This window comes from Rhinolophus sinicus, chromosome 17, assembly GCF_057876585.1.
Source record: "Rhinolophus sinicus isolate RSI-liver-muscle chromosome 17, RSI-T2T, whole genome shotgun sequence".
Classification (NCBI taxonomy): domain Eukaryota; kingdom Metazoa; phylum Chordata; class Mammalia; order Chiroptera; family Rhinolophidae; genus Rhinolophus; species Rhinolophus sinicus.
The window spans coordinates 84,966,543-84,984,600 of NC_142517.1; the positions used below are offsets into that span (position 1 = coordinate 84,966,543).

The 18,058-nt window shown below is 40.0% G+C and overlaps 1 protein-coding gene across 2 annotated transcripts in view; it reads left to right on the plus strand.

The window, feature by feature from the left end:
• Positions 1-593: 593 nt before the first annotated feature.
• Positions 594-18,058, plus strand: part of PROS1 (protein S) — a 69,256-nt gene continuing 51,791 nt past the window's right edge. Inside the window, exons 1-2 of one of the 2 annotated variants that reach the window (XM_074333221.2) lie at positions 694-828; positions 1,669-1,750. Coding sequence is in view for 1 of the 2 variants with exons in the window: in XM_019755543.3 (XP_019611102.3) it covers positions 753-828 (76 nt within the window). In the remaining variant the exon portion in view is untranslated. Of the gene's footprint in view, positions 829-1,668; positions 1,751-18,058 lie in introns of both variants that reach the window. The other variant, XM_019755543.3, reaches the window with a different exon arrangement.

Below are 18,058 nucleotides of genomic sequence, written 5' to 3' on the forward strand. Positions count from 1 at the left end.
ATGTATGTCCACTCACAAAAAGCAGAGGTAATATGTGAAGAAACCAAACCGAGGTGCTCCAAGGTGACGGAATTTGATACATTCACTTTTTTCTCAAAACATTTTTTTTGCTAGTTTTTAATACACCGTACATGCAAGTACAAAATAAAAATGTTGATGATCAAAACTATTCCATTTGCTTCCATTATCTCTGTTCTTTGCCGTCTTCCTAGAGTCCTCCCTCACTTCTAGGTTTCCGTTAACGTTCTCATCCGCAACGTCGATCTCTCACGAATTTTCCTTCTAAGCAGGGATACCCTGTCCTCTGTGTCCTCAAAGTTCTCTTGGCCACTCAGCCTCCCACCCTCGCTCGCTGGGGCTGTTTTACTGCAGTCGTTTCCCCTTCCCGCTGGGAAACTTCACATTCCGGAGACTTGGAACGAAACGCTGGAGTTCGGGAAAGGGCGAGGGAGGGTGTCTCTAGTGTTTACTAGGCCTCCAACACTCTCCCTGAGCCCTGCCCCCAGCTCCGAAAAGCTTCCTGGAAATGTCCTCTCTATCACTTCCCCTCACGGGCTGGGGGCTGGGAGCGGGCGGTCCCCCCCCCCCCCCCCCCGGCTCCCGCTGTTGCCCGGAGCGCTCGCTCGCTTGGTGCTCTGCGCCGCAGACCTCAGAGAGCCGCGCCTGGGCTCACAGCTCCATCGCACGCCGAGCGCTCGAGTCCCCACCACGACGCGCCACGGTCCTCGCCCCGCGCCTTTGCCGACCTGGCCATGAGGGTCCTGGGTGGGCGCTGCGGGGCGCTGCTGGCGTGCCTCGCGCTAGTGTTATCCGTCTCAGAGGCAAACTGTGAGTAATCAATAGCGTCTTCTTCTCCCAGCAATGCCAACTGAGCTACCAGCCTTATTGATAGGGTTTTCTTTTCTGGGGCTGCAGCCTCCTAGAAAGTTTCCGGCAAGTCTGGACAATCAGCCGGCTGATGGAAGCAGCCGTGGATCTAGCGGGCAGTGTAATGGTGGGGCAGGGGCAGTATTTGTTCCCTGTCTAGGAATCATGTGTTGCCTACAGGACAGAATCAAGAACCTGGTTAACACTAAATATCAGTGAAGGAATTAGATCACCTATCCATTCGCCCCCAACAGCTGAACTTCCCAGTTAGAAGACGTGGATGAACACATTCCAATACAAAAGTAGAGAGGAAAAGGCAACCCGCTTTGCCTTCCCTTTGTACAGGCGCCTGTCCAACCAGCACCCCCTGCTGCAACCTACCACCGTTTTGCAATTGCTGAACTTTGAGCTTGGTTTACTTATCTCAACATTGACAAACGAATTGTTTTAGGATGATTACAGGTTTGCCTACCAGTAAGCAGATGTCATTTTCTGACCTTGAAATCAAAAAGACTGTTTAATATGGTATTTCCCAGATCATTTTGTCCTGAGGCTTTTTGGCACTGAGTGCCACTGATTTGTGTTTGGGGCATGAGCTTTCTGTCTTTATCTTTGTATTTCCAGTTCTTTATGTCCCTACGCAGGCCTGGATTCAAGAAACGACATTGAGTTTTCTCTGAAAAACACGAGGAGTGTCAAGGCATTTCGAGGATTTTAATTGTCAGTTAATACGTTTGTTTTCTAAAGCTTAAGTATGCTCATTGATTAAAAATGCTGACTTGTGCTATGTTTTATTCTCAGGAAATGGCCTGGGAGAGATAAACTCTGAATTACAAATAACTTTTAGGCTTTCTAAAGCTCCAACGTAAATTTTTCAAAGAAGGTAATTTAAGGAGAATTAAGTAGAAATTTACTAACATTCCATTAGTTCCTATTCACTACTGATCCGGATGAATGAGGTATTTTAAAATTCTAATTTAGAAGCTAAAATATTATTTGTTGATTTTAAAGAGCTACAATAGCAGAACGTGAACATTCAAAATCTTTCATTAAGCCTATATGTAGACCATATGCACTGCATCGTTATCTATATAGGTCATTAGGACAATCACGTATTTGCTTGTTAACCAGTGTTTTGGAGAGGAGAAACAGTAGCGAAAGTGGCTTGTCACATTTACAGCTTGTCACAGGAATTTGCTAGGCACTTTGTTTTAATAGAGATTATTCCATTTTCATTGAATCTAGGCAGAGTTAAAAATTGTGTGTGTGTGTGTGTGTGTCTGTGTGTATTATATGCAGGAGCGAAGGAAGGGAAGAGAGAGAGAGAGAGAGAGAGAGAGAGAGAGAGAGAGAGAGAGAGAGAGAGAGAGAAGAGAAAAGAAAGGAAGGCCATAAGATGCTGAGGGGATTTATTGGAAGGCTACTGAACGGTATGCTGAATAACCAGGCCTAGGGAAGCCAGGGACTTGGATGTTTAGGTGATCTACACAGTGGAAACTCATGTGCTCACTATATTAGAAGTTGCCACCAAATGACTCAGTTCTAACTGCCTTCTAGTCCTGTGTGTCTCTATTCATGGTTGAAATTCCTAGAAAAGACAGCCTGGTCATTTTGGCTTAGCTTGTTTCTGGAGTCCTGTGATTGACAGCTCACTAGAATCAGGTAGAGCACAGGACAGCTCCCACAAAGGAATGGATGCTGGGAAGGAAGCAGAAACAAGAGAAGTCTACACATTCCAATTATTGGTTGTACAACATACACACATTCCCTTCTTTCCATAAACACCATTTGAAAATATTTCAAATATGTGCAGATATTTCTAATATAATGTAAATAAGTGAAGTACAACAGAAACAACACCAACCCTATTTCTAACCTCCTCAGTAGGTTTTGTCACCATACCCAAGGAGGAAGGCTCAAGCCTATCATTTCCTAGTTCAGTGTCATCAGGTGATGTCCATGCCTCCTCTTGTTCTGTCATAATCCCATGTCAATGGGCTATGCTTTAGGGATGAAATTATACATTATAGTGTACCAACACATCCTATATGCCTAATAATAATAAAAATAATAATGAAAAGCAAGCAAAGAAATAAAGGTACTTGCTTTAGGGCTTGCCTATCCCTCTTGGTTATAAGCTGGAGCTGGTTTTATGGAAGGACTTCATCCTTCACAACCTCATTTCATATTTCTCTGGCAGTTCCTGTGTTGGGTTTTTGTCTGCTCAATGAGATGAACCTACACCGTTATTCAGGAAGAACCGGAACCCTATTGTTCTGACCTGTGGATGGTTGTATCCTTCTTTTACAATTTCAACTGTATACAATAGTTACTCTGGAGGAGAATAACTCTGATTTTTATGTGACAACACTATTTTGCCTTATCATTCTAGTATAACCTCTCTTATTATTATTTTTAAAAACCAAGAGTAAAACACTTTAAATGGCTTTAAAGCAGCTTCAACTTCTGTTTGAGTGGAGCATATATCCCCTAGTGAATCTATTCCCCCCTGGTTTTCCAATTTCTAGATAAGCAGAACCCAGTTGTAAGGAAAGAAAGCTAAAAAATTGGGAATAGGTCTTTGAATTAAGTTCTTAGTGCTGCTGTAACAAAATACTATAAACTGGGTGGCTTAAACAGTAGAATTTAGTCTCTCACAGTTCTGGAGGCTAGAAATCTGAGGTCAAGGTATCAGCAGAATTGGTTGCTTTTGAGGGCTGTGAAGGGAGAAATCTTTTCCAGGCTTCTCTCCCACCTTCTGGTTGCCTAAGATATTCCTTGGCTTTTAGAGGCATTCTTCCTTTGTCTTCACCTCATCTTTGCTCTGTACATGTATGTTTCTGTTCCAAATTTCCCTTTGATAAGGATGCCAGACATATTAGATTAGGACCAACCCGTATGACCTTGTCCTAACTTGATAATCTCCAAAGTCCCTATTTACAAATAGGTCATATTCACCAGCACTGGGAAATTAGGACTTCACTATCTTTATAGGAGACGCAGTTCAACCTGTAACAATCACTAAGCATCAAATCATGACAAGTACTTCTTCCCTTTCTGCCTTCATTCCTGATGTGTGTATTTTGGCTTTAGGACAAAGAGCACCATACACTGGACTTAGCCCTCAATAATTGGTCAGTCCATCATTCCCTAAGGCTAGGTCCTTCCAGGCATTAGAGTATATGAAAAGACCAAGAAAGCCATAATCATCCCATTGATTTATTTCCTTAATTGTAGACTTAATTCCTTAGAGGTTATGCTGTGTGGTTTAGCTTAAAGCTAAGTGTACCTACCAACAGTGGTGCCGACAAAAAAATTAAATCCTAATACAGAATAAATCTCTCTCTCTCTCTGAGTACAAATTGCTATTCCTCCATGATAGAAAAGCCCTAACTAATCAACCATCCACTATGTATCTGATTGAATTTTGCAATATGTGCAATTTCCAACAGCTAAAGGAATAGCAATTCTGACCTTTTTTTTTTTAGTAGTGAAAGCCTGGTGGACCTTAGTGAGGGAAAGTCAGTTGACCAGTAGTCTCCATCCTTGCCACCATGGCTGCTTTTTTATTTTATGAGTATTGAATAAACATTAGACTGAATCACACAAAATAACAGCCTGAGGGCCATATATACTCACAGAATTGTGTGTCTGGTCCTCATGGCATTTTAAGAAATTAGAAAATTTCATCTCAAATTTTGGTTTTATAACTTGTCTTAACAAATAAAGGAAGATCTGGCAACACTGGGCCCACATTCCAACATAGTAAGATTCAGTTACAGCTGATTCAGAGCTACCTTCTCTAGATAGAAATACTCTCTCCAGTTGGCCACAGTTCCAAGCATCTTCAATTGTCATTTACCACATTCTCTTCCCTTGTTTATGGTACCATTCTGACATTTAGAGGTTTTTGAGTTTGTGGCATTTGTCCTAGAGCCTTGAGAAGAAACGTAACTGACCCCTTTTATTAAGAACTTCTTTTCATTCTGTCCCCTTTTATTAAGAACTTCTCTGGCATGGGGCCATATTGTGAGCATTTACCTGGAACACAAATATTCCCAGCTCTGGGCCAGTTCTTGCCCAGACTTCCTTGTCCCGAGGCCTGAAATATAGCTCTTTATAGGTCGCTGAACATTGGACAGACCACTTGCAACAACTCATTTCAAATAATTTCTCATTCTAGGCAAAGTGGACAATGAAAAAATACTGCTTACATGTCTGCCCATTGTGAAGGTTTTGTTTCTCCGGTGCTTCTTAGGACCACCCTTGAAAGAGGCTGTAGTGTGTGTGTGTTTGTTTGTTTGTTTTTGGCTATAGCAGGTTGGCCTCTGGCTGCAGCAGGTTGGTACATCACAATATCTAATAATCACTAAAGTTTTTTTCATCTCTTTCCTTAGTGCACTTATCCAGTGCAGTTATTTTGCTTTGGAGAAAACTAGGAGAATGTTTACAGTACTGTATAAAGCTTTATAGTATTACTGATATATATATATATATATATATATATATATATATATATATATATATATACACATATATATATATACATATATGTCATCTCTATATATGATTCTTTAAGGGCATCTCTCCTCTCCGTTTAAGAGGTTCTGGATCCATCAACTTATTCAAGTTTGGTAATTAAGGAGAGATTGTGATTTCTTTGTTTTGTAACTAAAGTACAGTCCCTATTTGCTAACACCAGGAACATTTGGGGTGAAAAAGTTCAGTGAAGAATTCTGTGAGTTGTCTTCCGATCCCATTCTTTGTGGTTGTTATTAATCCTCTCTCCAAGATTTGATCAACATACTCAACCTGACTTTCATTCAGGTGAGTCCAGGCTGCTACCTAAGCTCATCACCCAAAGATTTCTCCCATTCCACCTGAGATCTGGAAGTCCATTTCAACTGCAGCCCCTCCACCAGCATTTCCAATATAAGGAGGATAGTCAGTAAAATGCTTTCTAAAAACTTCAGTGATTTCCTTAAAAATCTATTTCTATGATAATCATGGAAACATAGCCTTTTCTTCTATATTGAGAGGTGGGATGAATGAGTGAAGAGGTGAATAGGTAGGAATCGCATGAACAATTCAAGCCAGAATGTCTGTCTTCTAGTCTTCTGTTATGCCAAGGAATGTCTGGCTCTTCAGTGTTATTTTAGTGTGTGCAGAGCTTTCATCTAGGATGGCATTAGCCACCCAAGCCAACAAGTAGGAACTGAAACTGGTGACCCTAGCTAGCCCATGGAATGAAATTGGCAATATTAATACGTTTGGCTGGATTCAAAATGATATATGTCTTTTTGTATTAGTTTTCTATTGCTGTGTAACAATGAACACAAACTTAGCATCTTAAAACAAAACAATTTATTATCTCATGGTTTTGTAGGTCAGAAGTCCAGGCGCAAGTCCAGGGACGTGCTCAGGGTCTCCCAAGGCTAAATAAAATCAAGGGGTCCACCAGGGCTTAGGTCCCATCTGAAGCTCTTCCAAGCTCATTGACTGTTGGCAGAATTCAGTTTCTGTTCCTGAGGCCTCCCACCAATCCCACCAAGTGGCTGTCTCCACAAAATGGCAGTTTGTTTCTAAAAGGTCAACAAGAGGCATCTGTTGGCTGTTTCTTGTCTCTTCTACTTCTGATATCTGAACCTGGCTACCCAAGTAGGTTGAGTCCTGAGGGCAAGGGGTCTATACCTCGGGGAGCTGGAAGAAGTTGCATGGAGCATCTTCTTTACAGGCTTCCTGGGATACAGCCAGAGTTTCTCACTACTGCTTCACACAGCTAGACGTCCTCAGGTTACAACCTGCAGCCAGCAGCAGCCTCATAACTCACAGCAGCCCGTTTCTCAGTAGTCCATAGCTTCCGCCCTTGGGCACGGGCCCCACAGCCCCGTGTCTCAGCAGCCCTCACACTCTGGGCACAGCCCACGGTCTCTGTGTGTCTCCGCTCCAGCCCTGTTTCCACGCCAGCTGCCTCAACCCATCTCCATCCTGTCCCCTAAAATGGCCGGACCCCTTTATACCATTCAGAGACCAAAGAGTCACACAGCCAAGGTGCTTACACAAGCATATACACAAACAACATCTTCAGGATGGCTGGTGCTGGCGTGACATTCCATCTTATTGGACTGATGGACATGTCAGGGTCAGCAGCTAGCTGGGAGAGGGAGCCTGACCAATTTTATTGTCCCTACACTCCACCCCTTCAGGGTTCCTCACTGGCCAGTCTGTCTGTTTGGGCTGGGGCCTGCATCTCAGGCCTCTTGGACAGCAGGGCACTACTCTCCCTTGTGGTAGCCACTTGGCCACCCCCTCTGACATCACTGTAACTCATGGGTTAAAGCAGCCCCCTCCATGGGGCTACCAGGCCTAATCTAGGGATCCTATAAGATCCACTTGCCTTTGAGTGAGGGTCACCCTCCCTCACATAACCTGTTGTATCTCCTAGGGGAGCTTCCACCTGAACTCAGATGGCACAGTTGTGGCAGGTATCTGCCACCTCAAGTCATTTCAAGGGCAGCTCCCTATTTTTGTTCACTTGTCACATGGTCCTGTTTTCAGTGTGCTGTAATTTTTTATGTAGCCAATGGGCCACATCAGTGGCGGGGGCCTGTTCCAACCACCAGACCCGTACTAAGGTGTCTGCTTTAGCATTGTCCGGGGATGTTAAAGAGGAGTGAACTGTGACATGCATTAGGGTTACCTCTTTTTTCTGTCTTAGGTCCCAGAAATCTTGTCACATGGTTTGACCCCACGCAGTGTCCTATCAACCACACATGTGGGGAGCCACAACGTTAGGCTCTGGAATACCACCCAGCTATCTGTACAAATAACCAGAGGTCTGGGCTCATGGCCGATTATCATCCCACTGGCTATTCTGGCCCACCCCAGTATCAAACCAAATGGTATCTGGTTTGGACTGTACACCAATAGCTGCCCAAACGGCAGCAGCTCCCTGGCTGGAGCCATCAGTATACCGGGCATCTTTAGGTACTGAGGGGCTGTCTCTCCCCAGAGGTTGAGGGCTCCAAGTCCTTCCCATTAGGTAGAGCACTCGGCACAGCACGGGCTACAAGCTCCACAGGCCCTAGGACCTGTTGTAGCTTTGTGCTCAAAGGGCTTGAAGCTATGTTGAAGAGGATGGTGGTCTGTGCCACCCCCACTCTGGGTCTTTGGGTCCAAACATGGACCTACCCCTGGATGGGACTGAGTGTGTAAACCAATTCTCATGCCATCCCTGTGATGGTTTTTGTGGCCACCAAGCTGCATGCACAGCAGCCAACTGTTTTTCTATCAAGGAGTAGCGGACTTGCGCCCCCTCCCACAATTGGGATCAAAACCCCACTGGCAACCGGAGATGCTCTTGCCGTTGCCAGAGGCCCCAACTGTACCCCTCTTGGGTTATGTGAACATCAAGTTCAAACAGGCGATCAGGGTCTACTACTTGCCACGCCTGTGCCTGCTGCACTGTCCGTTTTGTGGCAACAAAGTCTTGTTCTATATATAGTCTCTGTCCAATACCATGAGACACCTTTTGTTTTCACCATGGAGTACAAGGCCTTGTTATCTGTGCTAGATGGGGTATAAACACCTGCCAGTACCCCGGCAGACCTAAATCTGTCTGCAGTTGGGAGACCTTGGTTGGCTGGGGAAATGTCTGTATCGTATCAGTAACAGCTTCAGGTATGACCTTTGTCTTACCTAACCACACAACTTGATGGATAAGCCAGGGCCTTGGACCTTTTCCTTGTTCACTGCCCAGCTCCATGACTTCAGGTGGCGGAGAAGAGAGGGAGCTGCTTGCTCTAAATCTGAAAGAGAATCAGATGTTAGTAAAACATCATCAACACAGTGAAACGGCAACAGATCCCTTTGTACCAAATTCTGGGCTATAAGCCCATGGCAAACATCGTCAGATCTGCTATATAGTAGCTATACAGTCCCAGGTGAACAGTCAAGCAGTCCATCACATCATGGATTGCAGGTACTGCAGTGTGTAAAGTCCACAGTCATTTGCCAGGTTCCATCTTGCTTCTTGACAGGCCATACCGGGGAATTAAAGGGCTGTGCATTGGTCTCACAATATGTGCTTTCTCTAGTTCCAAAATCATACGGCCAATCTCCTCCTGTCCCCTCCGGCAGGCGGTACTGTTGCACTGTAACCATACCCCAGGGCTGTGGCAACGCTTGAGGAGGTTGATGAGCATGCCCACGTATCACCTCTTTTACCACCCAGATCTGGAGGCAGAACTCTCTGACCTACATCTATAAGCTGAGGCCATGTAGCACATCTACTCCTAAAATGTATTTCAGGATGAGGAAGACATACACCACGTGGCGGGGGGGGGAGAGGGGTTGCGGGGAGCCTTCCGATACCCAGTGGTAAGAAAACAGCTTTTACCGTCACAGTCTTTTCCCCATAGCCATCAAGGTAGATTGTTGGTCTGGGGAACAGTTTTGTGTTTTTATAAATAAGACTGTAGTCTGTGTCGGTGTCTGTCAACTAGGGACAAAACCCTCTGTACATTAGAAGGGGACCAATGTATGGACAGTTTCATGTGGGGCCTCCAGTCCCCACTCGTCCCCTCCGACCAGGTACCTTGGTCCCTGCCCCAGTCAAACTGGAAGGAGCCGGCCTAAAGGACAGATGTATCCTCACAGAGGCTAGCTTTTCCATTTCACGCGCCAGCTGCCTCAGACCGTCTCTGTCCTGTCCCCTGAAATGGCTGGACCCCTTTATACCCTACAAAGACAAAAAAGGCACATAGCCAAGGTGCTTACATAAGCATATACACAAACAACATTTTCAGGATGGACGGTGCTTGCATGACATTCCATCTTATCCAACCGGTGGTGGGCTGGTCAGGGTTAGCAGCTGGCCGGGGGAGGGAGCCCGACAAATTTTATTGTCCCTACACTGGCATACCAGGCTCATGATCCAGAGGCTTCCAGATCTTTTCCTTCCCTTCTCAAAGAGGGTCATTCTCTGTCCTCTCTACCCTGTGGTCTTTTCACATGTGAGTCCTCATGTTTGGAAGACTCTTTCTTTGATTGTCCCCACCCCCCACAACCATCCTAGGTGATCTGACTTAAGGTTCCTTGAACTTTAGGATATTTTATGATATTTTGTTCCTCTTTTTTAAAGAGTCATGAATTGGTGTGTGATAAAATGTTCTAGGATCTTTATTTCCCCATCTATATTAAAGGATGATTTAGCACGTTATTTTCTCAATTGTTATTTTCTAATATTTTAAGTATATTTGGGGATTCTTTGTTTTTTGTTTTGTTTTTTTAATCTTCTGCTTTATTCGTTAGTTTGTTCAAGGAATAAACTGAAATACCCTGTCTTATCCAAGCATACTTTTGCTTTCAATCAAGCCCTCTGGTTTTTAGAATGAATGAAGGAGCAAATTAGCAGCACATAATTGAATAACCTGTTACAGGCATTAGTCGAAACTCTTCACAATCTCATAATAGTTAGAATAAGTATGCTATGGAGTAATAATACTTTAAGCCACAAATCTTCAAATTAATCTCCAAATTACCAAATCTTAGTGGTTTAGCAAAATAAGAGTTTATTTCTCAATCATGTAAAGTCCAGTGTGGTTTATGTAAATCTCTTTCATCTTTAGTTATACTACCTGGTACACATGGCTGCCAATGTCCCTGCAAGAAGAGAGAGCAATAGAGGACATGTACTTGTTATTAACTGTTTTGACATGGAAGTTACCAGATTCATTTCTGCTTATAGTTCAGATAGCCCCATCTCAAGGAAGCACATGAATATTTGGTCAGCATTGTCTCGGTTACAAACATTTTTCTTCTAAGGTTAAGATTACAGTTTCTTCCTCTAAGAGAAGTGCAAATACTTATTACCTACCGTGTTTCCCCGAAAATAAAACCTAGCTGGACATTCAGCTCTAATGCGTCTTTTGGAGCAAAAATTAATATAATATCTGGTCTTATTTTACTATAATATAAGACCAGGTCTAATAAAACATTATAATATAATATAATATAATATAATATAATATAATATAATATAATATAATATAATAATACCGGGTCTTATATTAATTTTTGCTCCAAAAGATGCATTAGAGCTGATGGTCCGGCTAGGTCTTATTTTCGGGGAAACAAGATATTTAAACTTCGGTAACATATATTACAAAGTGTGAGATTGTTAGCTACGTGAATAAAATTTGTGATAGGGAGAGGGCATAATTAAATATGCGTATTAACATATCAGCTGGTGACGTAGTAGAATGTCATTGAGTTGGCTGTTATTGTAGCAGGGTGAAAAAAATATAGTAATAGCTGGTACTGAAATTATTTCTATGGTGAGAACTGCTATTATATTAGAAATTACCTTGAAAAATGGCTTTAGGTTTAGAAAGTTAAGTTCTGAAAACATGTTCTATAACTTTGCTATTCAAGTGTAGTCCATGGACCAGCAGCAGTAGTACCTGGGAGCTTGTTAGAAATGAAGTATCTCTGGCCCCACCCCATGTATTTTAACAAGACTCTCAGGTAACTCCTGTGCACACTTGAAGTTTGAATCATTGTGGTCTATAAGGAGATAGCAGGGAAGATAGATAAATGGTTCTAAGAAGTGAACAGATTGCACGGGAGGCAGTAGGGGACAACCGGGCAGAGAGAAGAGGAAAGATGTCAGAGAAGGGAGAAAGGAAGTGAACCACATGGCAGAGAACACAGCTTGGAGGAAGGTCTCCAATCAGAAATTATTAGATGAGAGGCGGACAAAAGATTTTTAGGAGCTGGCATTTCTAGGATTCAACCTGCAATTTTAGAAGTTGCTTTAATATAAAGTGCAGCCATTCCCACCTTCTCCCTGCCGCCTGCCCCCAGTGTTTCTTCAGAAGGGGTTGATTTCCACATTTAAGTTGATTAAGAACAGAGAGAAGAGGATTGTGAGATGAAGAGTTCAGTGAAAGCTAACAGAGGAAGCCAATAGTGACCACAAAAACCACAGCTCCAAACGAATGCGGATGTCTTAAAATTTTATCAGATGTGGGTTTGGCATTTCAGGTCACCATTCAGTGACTCAAAAAGGCAGGATGACAACTGACATTAGCAAAACTATATTATCTTTAAATTGTTAAGTTTTAGTTGAGGGTAATGCTTTGCTAAGCTAAAAGAAAAAAACACCTTGGTGCTGCAAAAAAAAAAAATACATCTTAACTCTTGTTCTAGGGTGATACACATTTTTTAATCAAAATATTTCTGTTTTATTTTACAATTTCTGGGAAATACATATAATTATAATAATTTGGGGGATTGGGTAATAATTCATTTTTATTAAATTGAAATTGAAATATGTTGTTTATATAACTCTAAATTTAAGTTGTACGTTAGTTAATTTGATATATTTATATGTTGTAATATGGTTTCCATTAAGAATTCAATAATTTTAAATAAAAATATACTCTGTATAAAAGGTATAAGCTTTCAATTATAAAAATAAATAAGTCCTGGAGATGCAATGTACAGCATGGTGACCATAGTTCATAATAATGTATTGTACATTTGAATGTTAAGAATGTAGAACTTAAAAGTTCTCATTCACTACACACAAAAATTTGTAACTATATGGGAGATGGATGTGAACTAGACTTATTGTGGTGGTCATTTCACAATATATACATATAGCAAATCATGTTGCACACCTGAAACAAATATAATGTTAAATGTCAATTATATCTCAGTAAAAAAAAAAAAAATCCTTGCATAACAAAAAGGAGTCAAAGGAAATAAAATAATATTTTAATAGTGTCTTTAGAAAGTAGAATTATGATGCATTTTATTACTTGTTTACTTTTTTGGTTTTAAAAAATGTAATAAATTTTTATTAACTCTAGTGCGGAGAAAACTTCTTTAATTAAGAGGTTTATTTATATTACATTGTTCTAAATATAGAAATTTAATCCTCCAAGCTTATGGGTAAGTAAAATACGTATAATTTATCTAAATAGATCTGAGTATTTCTACAAATGAGTAAATGAATAGGAACCAGTTCTCACTAGTTCTAGGCCATCAGTATAAATGTTTATAGTCCTCGTCCATTTTTTTGGAATGAATTTTAAAAAGACGTGTTCAATAACAATGGCTTTTAAATTTTCATGAAAGTGGTAAAATTATAACTTCCTTCATTTATATGATATTTTCCATCTTTCAAAATGGCACATTTGGCATTTTTCCATTGGGTTTCACAGCTATTCTGTGGTGCATCTTCCCAAGTTTAGGAAAATGTTATCTTGACTCTGCCTCCATCTAAAGTTATTACCCCTTCTTTTTCTTCCTTGTCTCTAGTGAGCTTCTTGAAGAAATAGTTTATTCTGGAGGTCTCTATTTCCTCTCACTGGTATTGGTTACAGAATATTTATGGTCATCCTGTTGTTAAACCAGCAGTACAGATTTTAACTCTCATCCTACATACTAGTAATTACTACTAATAAATTATTTCCAACATTTGACACTGTTGAGATTTATCTTTTTGAAATATAATAAGCATTATAGTCTTTAATTTTTTTTTCTCTCTCTACGTATGTGTTACTGATTCTGCTTCTGTTGTTTTGTGACCTCTGCTTTTCCTTAAATATTAGTGTTTCCTGAGTTTCCCTTTTGACATTCTATCCATATTGATCAGCAGTTTAAACTACTAGCCATATTCTACTGATTCCCTAACATTTTTAAACCATTCAGTTAATCTGTGCTTAATATAATCTAATTTGGGAATACAGACATATGCTAAGAAGAAAAAAAGAAAAAAAAAAGGCATGTGAAGTCCCACTAGCCAGAGACCAATATAACATTTTGCTTTGTATTCTTCTAAGCTCTTTTGTCTTCATATATACATTCTTAGAAATTAAAATATATAAATGAAAGAATGGAATTGTGCTTTATATTTTATTTTTAACTTATTTCACCCAAAAATATGATTGTTTTCATATCAATAAATTAAAATCTATGTCGCACTTTAAAATAGATTCATAATTTTCTTTATGTTCATCATAATATATGTCCAAACCATATTTTTGTACATTTAGATTATTTCCACTGTCTTGCTTATATCAGTAATATTGTGATGCATATATTCATGTATATTCCTTTGCATTTGTCCATGTTCATTTCCTCAGGCTAATTTCCTAGAAATAGGATTATTAGCTGAATGTCTAAATAGTGTGCCTATTTTGAAGGTTTTGGATACATATTATTATATTTCTCCCTGAAATCTGCTTTTAAAAGTAGATTTTAAGAGTGCCTAATTCTTCTCATCTTTGCCAACACTGGACATTAACTTCTTTTTAAATTTTTGTAAATGCAATGGGTGCGGGGGGGGGGGGGAAGGGTGACATTTTTCGGAGTGGCGAGGATAATTCATTCTTTCAGTTCACCCATTAACTTTTTATTTCAAAATCATATTTTAGTTCTCTACTTTTCCTTTGTCATAGCAGCTTGCTTTTGTTTTATGAATGCCAGATCCTCTTAATTTATTTAGGATATTAGTTATACATTTTTAAATGTTATCTTCTGTCTTCAATTACGTACCTTGATTACCTTTGGAGTCATGTTCTATCTGTTTCTCTTGTCCTTCTCTTTCATGCTGTTAATTTTATGCAAATATCTGTTCATCTTTGGCTGTTAGCTCATATTTTTTAAATATAGCCCTAAGCTGATTAGATAGACTAGGTAGCTAGCTAGCATGTGGGTCTTCTGTGGTTCTTTAGGTTAGTTTCTCTAACAGGACATTTTTTGGATTGGGAAACCTGCTATCAGTCCTAGTTGGGTGGGCAGGTGTGCCAGTAGCCAGGCTTCTCTTTAGGAGCTTATGTGGGAATTGGGCGGGATCAATTGCCAAAGTAAGGAGGGCATTACTCTTTGATAATAATCTTTTGAGTTGCTCTACCAACTGTCTTCCACACTGTACTGAGATGAGGCTTGGAGTGACTGGAAGTTCTGCTCGTCTTTGTCATCCCGATTCCACACATGGATCCTTCCCAAGCAATATCTCTCCGATCTATAGGGAGCAGATTTCAGGTTTTATTTTGATGGCTAAACTCACGGTCTTTATCCTCTGTAAATGAATGGAGTTGTATAAATTAATCTGATGCTTATTCTTCTATTAGTTGATTCCAGAGCTTCTTTGGTGCTAGTTTTTTTTTGTTTTTTTGTTTTTAAATTGCATCATACTATGTCTAAATTGGCTTTCTTTTCACTCATTTGGTTTGGCACTCAGTAGAGCCTCTTTACGTGAAAACCGGTATTTCTCATCAGGTCTGGAAAATTGTCTGTCTTTGCATATCTGATAATTCCATCCATCCATATGCTCTATTCTCTTTTTGGAAATCCTCTGGAATTGATCCTTTATGACTTTGACTGTCATGTTTTCTGTCTCTTTGAAATTTTGCTCCTGGTTCCAGGAAATGTCTTTAGCTTTTCTCTCTTTCTTTCTTTCTTTCTTTCTTTCTTTCTTTCTTTCTTTCTTTCTTTCTTTCTTTCTTTCTTTCTTTCTTTCTTTCTTTCTTTTCTTTCAACCCTTCCATTTTGACAATCATATTGTAAATTTCTCAAAGTATTTTTTCTTTGATTTTACTTTGTTTCATGGGTGCATTGTCTTCTTAAGTAGCTATTAGGATATTCATTAGATTTTTGAAAGTTTTGAAGTTCTTTTCTGTGAGTTACCTCTTTTTTCTCATGTCAGTTTTCTTTGTCATGCTGCCGGTAGCTGTTAATTTTTTCTTCCATATTTCTGATGATTCTTGGTTATCTCTTTTTATTTAAGCAATAGTACTGGATTGATTTTGGGTGACTTGTGAGGGTTTCTTCTGCTGTTTTATATATTGATCTGGATTCCTACTAGTCTTCTAAATGGGAGAGTTAGCAGGTAGCTCTGTGTATACACATTGTTTGATTCATTTATACAATTAATGTTTATTGGTCTCATTCTGAGTATACTGCCTCATGTACATTGGGATGCACTGGGAAAGCAGTGCTGTGTGTGTTTGCTGGACTTTCAAATTAGTCCCCCTGCTTCTAATTGCCTTTCTCCCACTCTCCTGCTAGCTGTATTATAACCTTTCTGAGGCTAATTTCCAAGAGGCACAAAAGTTCTTACTTTCATTGCGTCTCTGTGTGTATATTTTGGATCAAGGCTTCCTCTCCTTTGTTTTATTCATCAACAGGTTTTTCACTAGCTTTTCAGCTTGGAGAATTCGCTGAAATCACTTATCTAACAAAAGTTTGCTTTCACTGATAGAACAAAATACCACAGACTACATGGATTAAAGAACATAAATTTATTTTCTCACAGTTCTGGAGGCTGGAAAGTCCAAGATCAAGGTTCTGGCAGATTCAGTTTCTAGTGAGGGTTCTCTTCCTAGCTTGTAGATGCTGCCTTATAATCCTCGCGTGGCCTTTCCTGGGATTGTGCATGCATGTGTGGAGAGAGGGGTAGTCGGAGAGAGAGGGAGAACTCTCTGTCTTCTTGTAAGAACACTAACCCAGTGGGATCAGGGCCCCACCCTTAATTGCTTACTTAGCGTCCCATCTCCAAAATACAGTCACACTGGGGATTATAGCTTCCACTTATGAATTTGGGGGAGATACACACATTTAGCCCATAATGACTTGTCAACTAAAGCACAAATGCTTATTTTATTATTTTCATTACTATGAAAGAGGACAAGTTGGTTTTATACTTTGTCTGTGGTTACTTCTTTTTTTCAAGTGGGCCTGAGTTTCTATATGTGAAATGCACCATTCCTTATTACTTGTTTTATTTTCCTTCTTTTCCCTGACTCCTTATCCCAGTAATTTTCTTTCCTTTCCTTAGTAAGTTATAATTTTATTCCATTGCTACTAAGGCTGTGTCTTACAGAGTTTTGGAATGTCAACAGGGAGTTCTGAGAGGCTAGCAGAAATTGTATGGAATTAGAAACACCTACTCAATGATATACCAGTGTTCCACGTAATTTCACTTCCATATCAGCACTTTTTGAAAAAATAAATAATATCCTAAGAGTCAAAAGGGAAGCCACTGAGATCTAGAGTCTTTGTAAACCTCTAAGCACACTTCAGACTTGCTTATTGGGGAGATCTGGGAGATAATGCAGGAAATGGGATATTGCAGAATTAGGCCAGCTCTTTCGTTGTTGCCTTTAAAAATGTCCAGGAACAGTTTGCCTGTTGCTTTTCCAAACATAAATACAGACACAGGCCAGTGAACTAATAATATTAATTGATGCCATCCTAAAAAAAATAGGTCAAATAGAACAAAAAACAAAACATTTCCTGTGCTGTAACCTCTTGGTACATGACGTCAAAATCAGATGGTATTTTGGTATCCTAGTGTGTAGGAGATAAAAAAAGACAAGGAAAGCTGTGCGTGAATATCTTCCTACACGTCATAAAAGAGACCACCCACTATAGCCTCAGGAAGTATAGCCAGTTGGCAATGTAGTAGTCCAGAGAAGAAAAGAGAGGACTATAGAAAATTCCTCTTCATTCCTCACCAAAATCTGAACTCTGATGAAGTATAGTATTTAATCAGTCACTGACAGCAAACAAGTCAAATACAAGAAATGGTCAATGTCTTTTTTTTTTCTGGGTAATAAGCTTCCTGTTCTGTCTTTTGGGTAGAAATATTTGTTGTTTTGGAAGGAATAAGTAAAATGGACTGCTTTCTCTGTCTATGGATAAATCAAAGTTTTAATCTTGCAGAGACAATGGCGGAGTGTTTGATTTCTTCTACTTTTTTTTTCCCCCTAGAGGCTGTAAATTAGAGTTATAATTATACCTTGGAGTAAGAAGAGGCCCATTTCACTTCTGTTGTGGCTAAACACTTCAGGCATTGTTTCCCTATTCATTCATTGATCTATTCTGGATCGGAGATCAATGGTCACGGATTTTTTAATGTCACCAATAGCTTTCCTATTTCTAAATCAATATGAGCCATCAGCCCTTCTAAGCCAAATGTTTTAGAACGCACTTTAATATGTGCAGTATATAATTCCCAGGTGATTTCCTTTTTTTCTTTTCCTGGATTTAAATCCTTATCCAGACTGATCTCTTATGATCTTTGACTCTCTTAAAGTCAGCCTATTTATTGCTCACTCCTGAAGGACAGGCATAGTTCACCTTTAGAGAATACTGTTAACATTTTTCTAATCCTTAA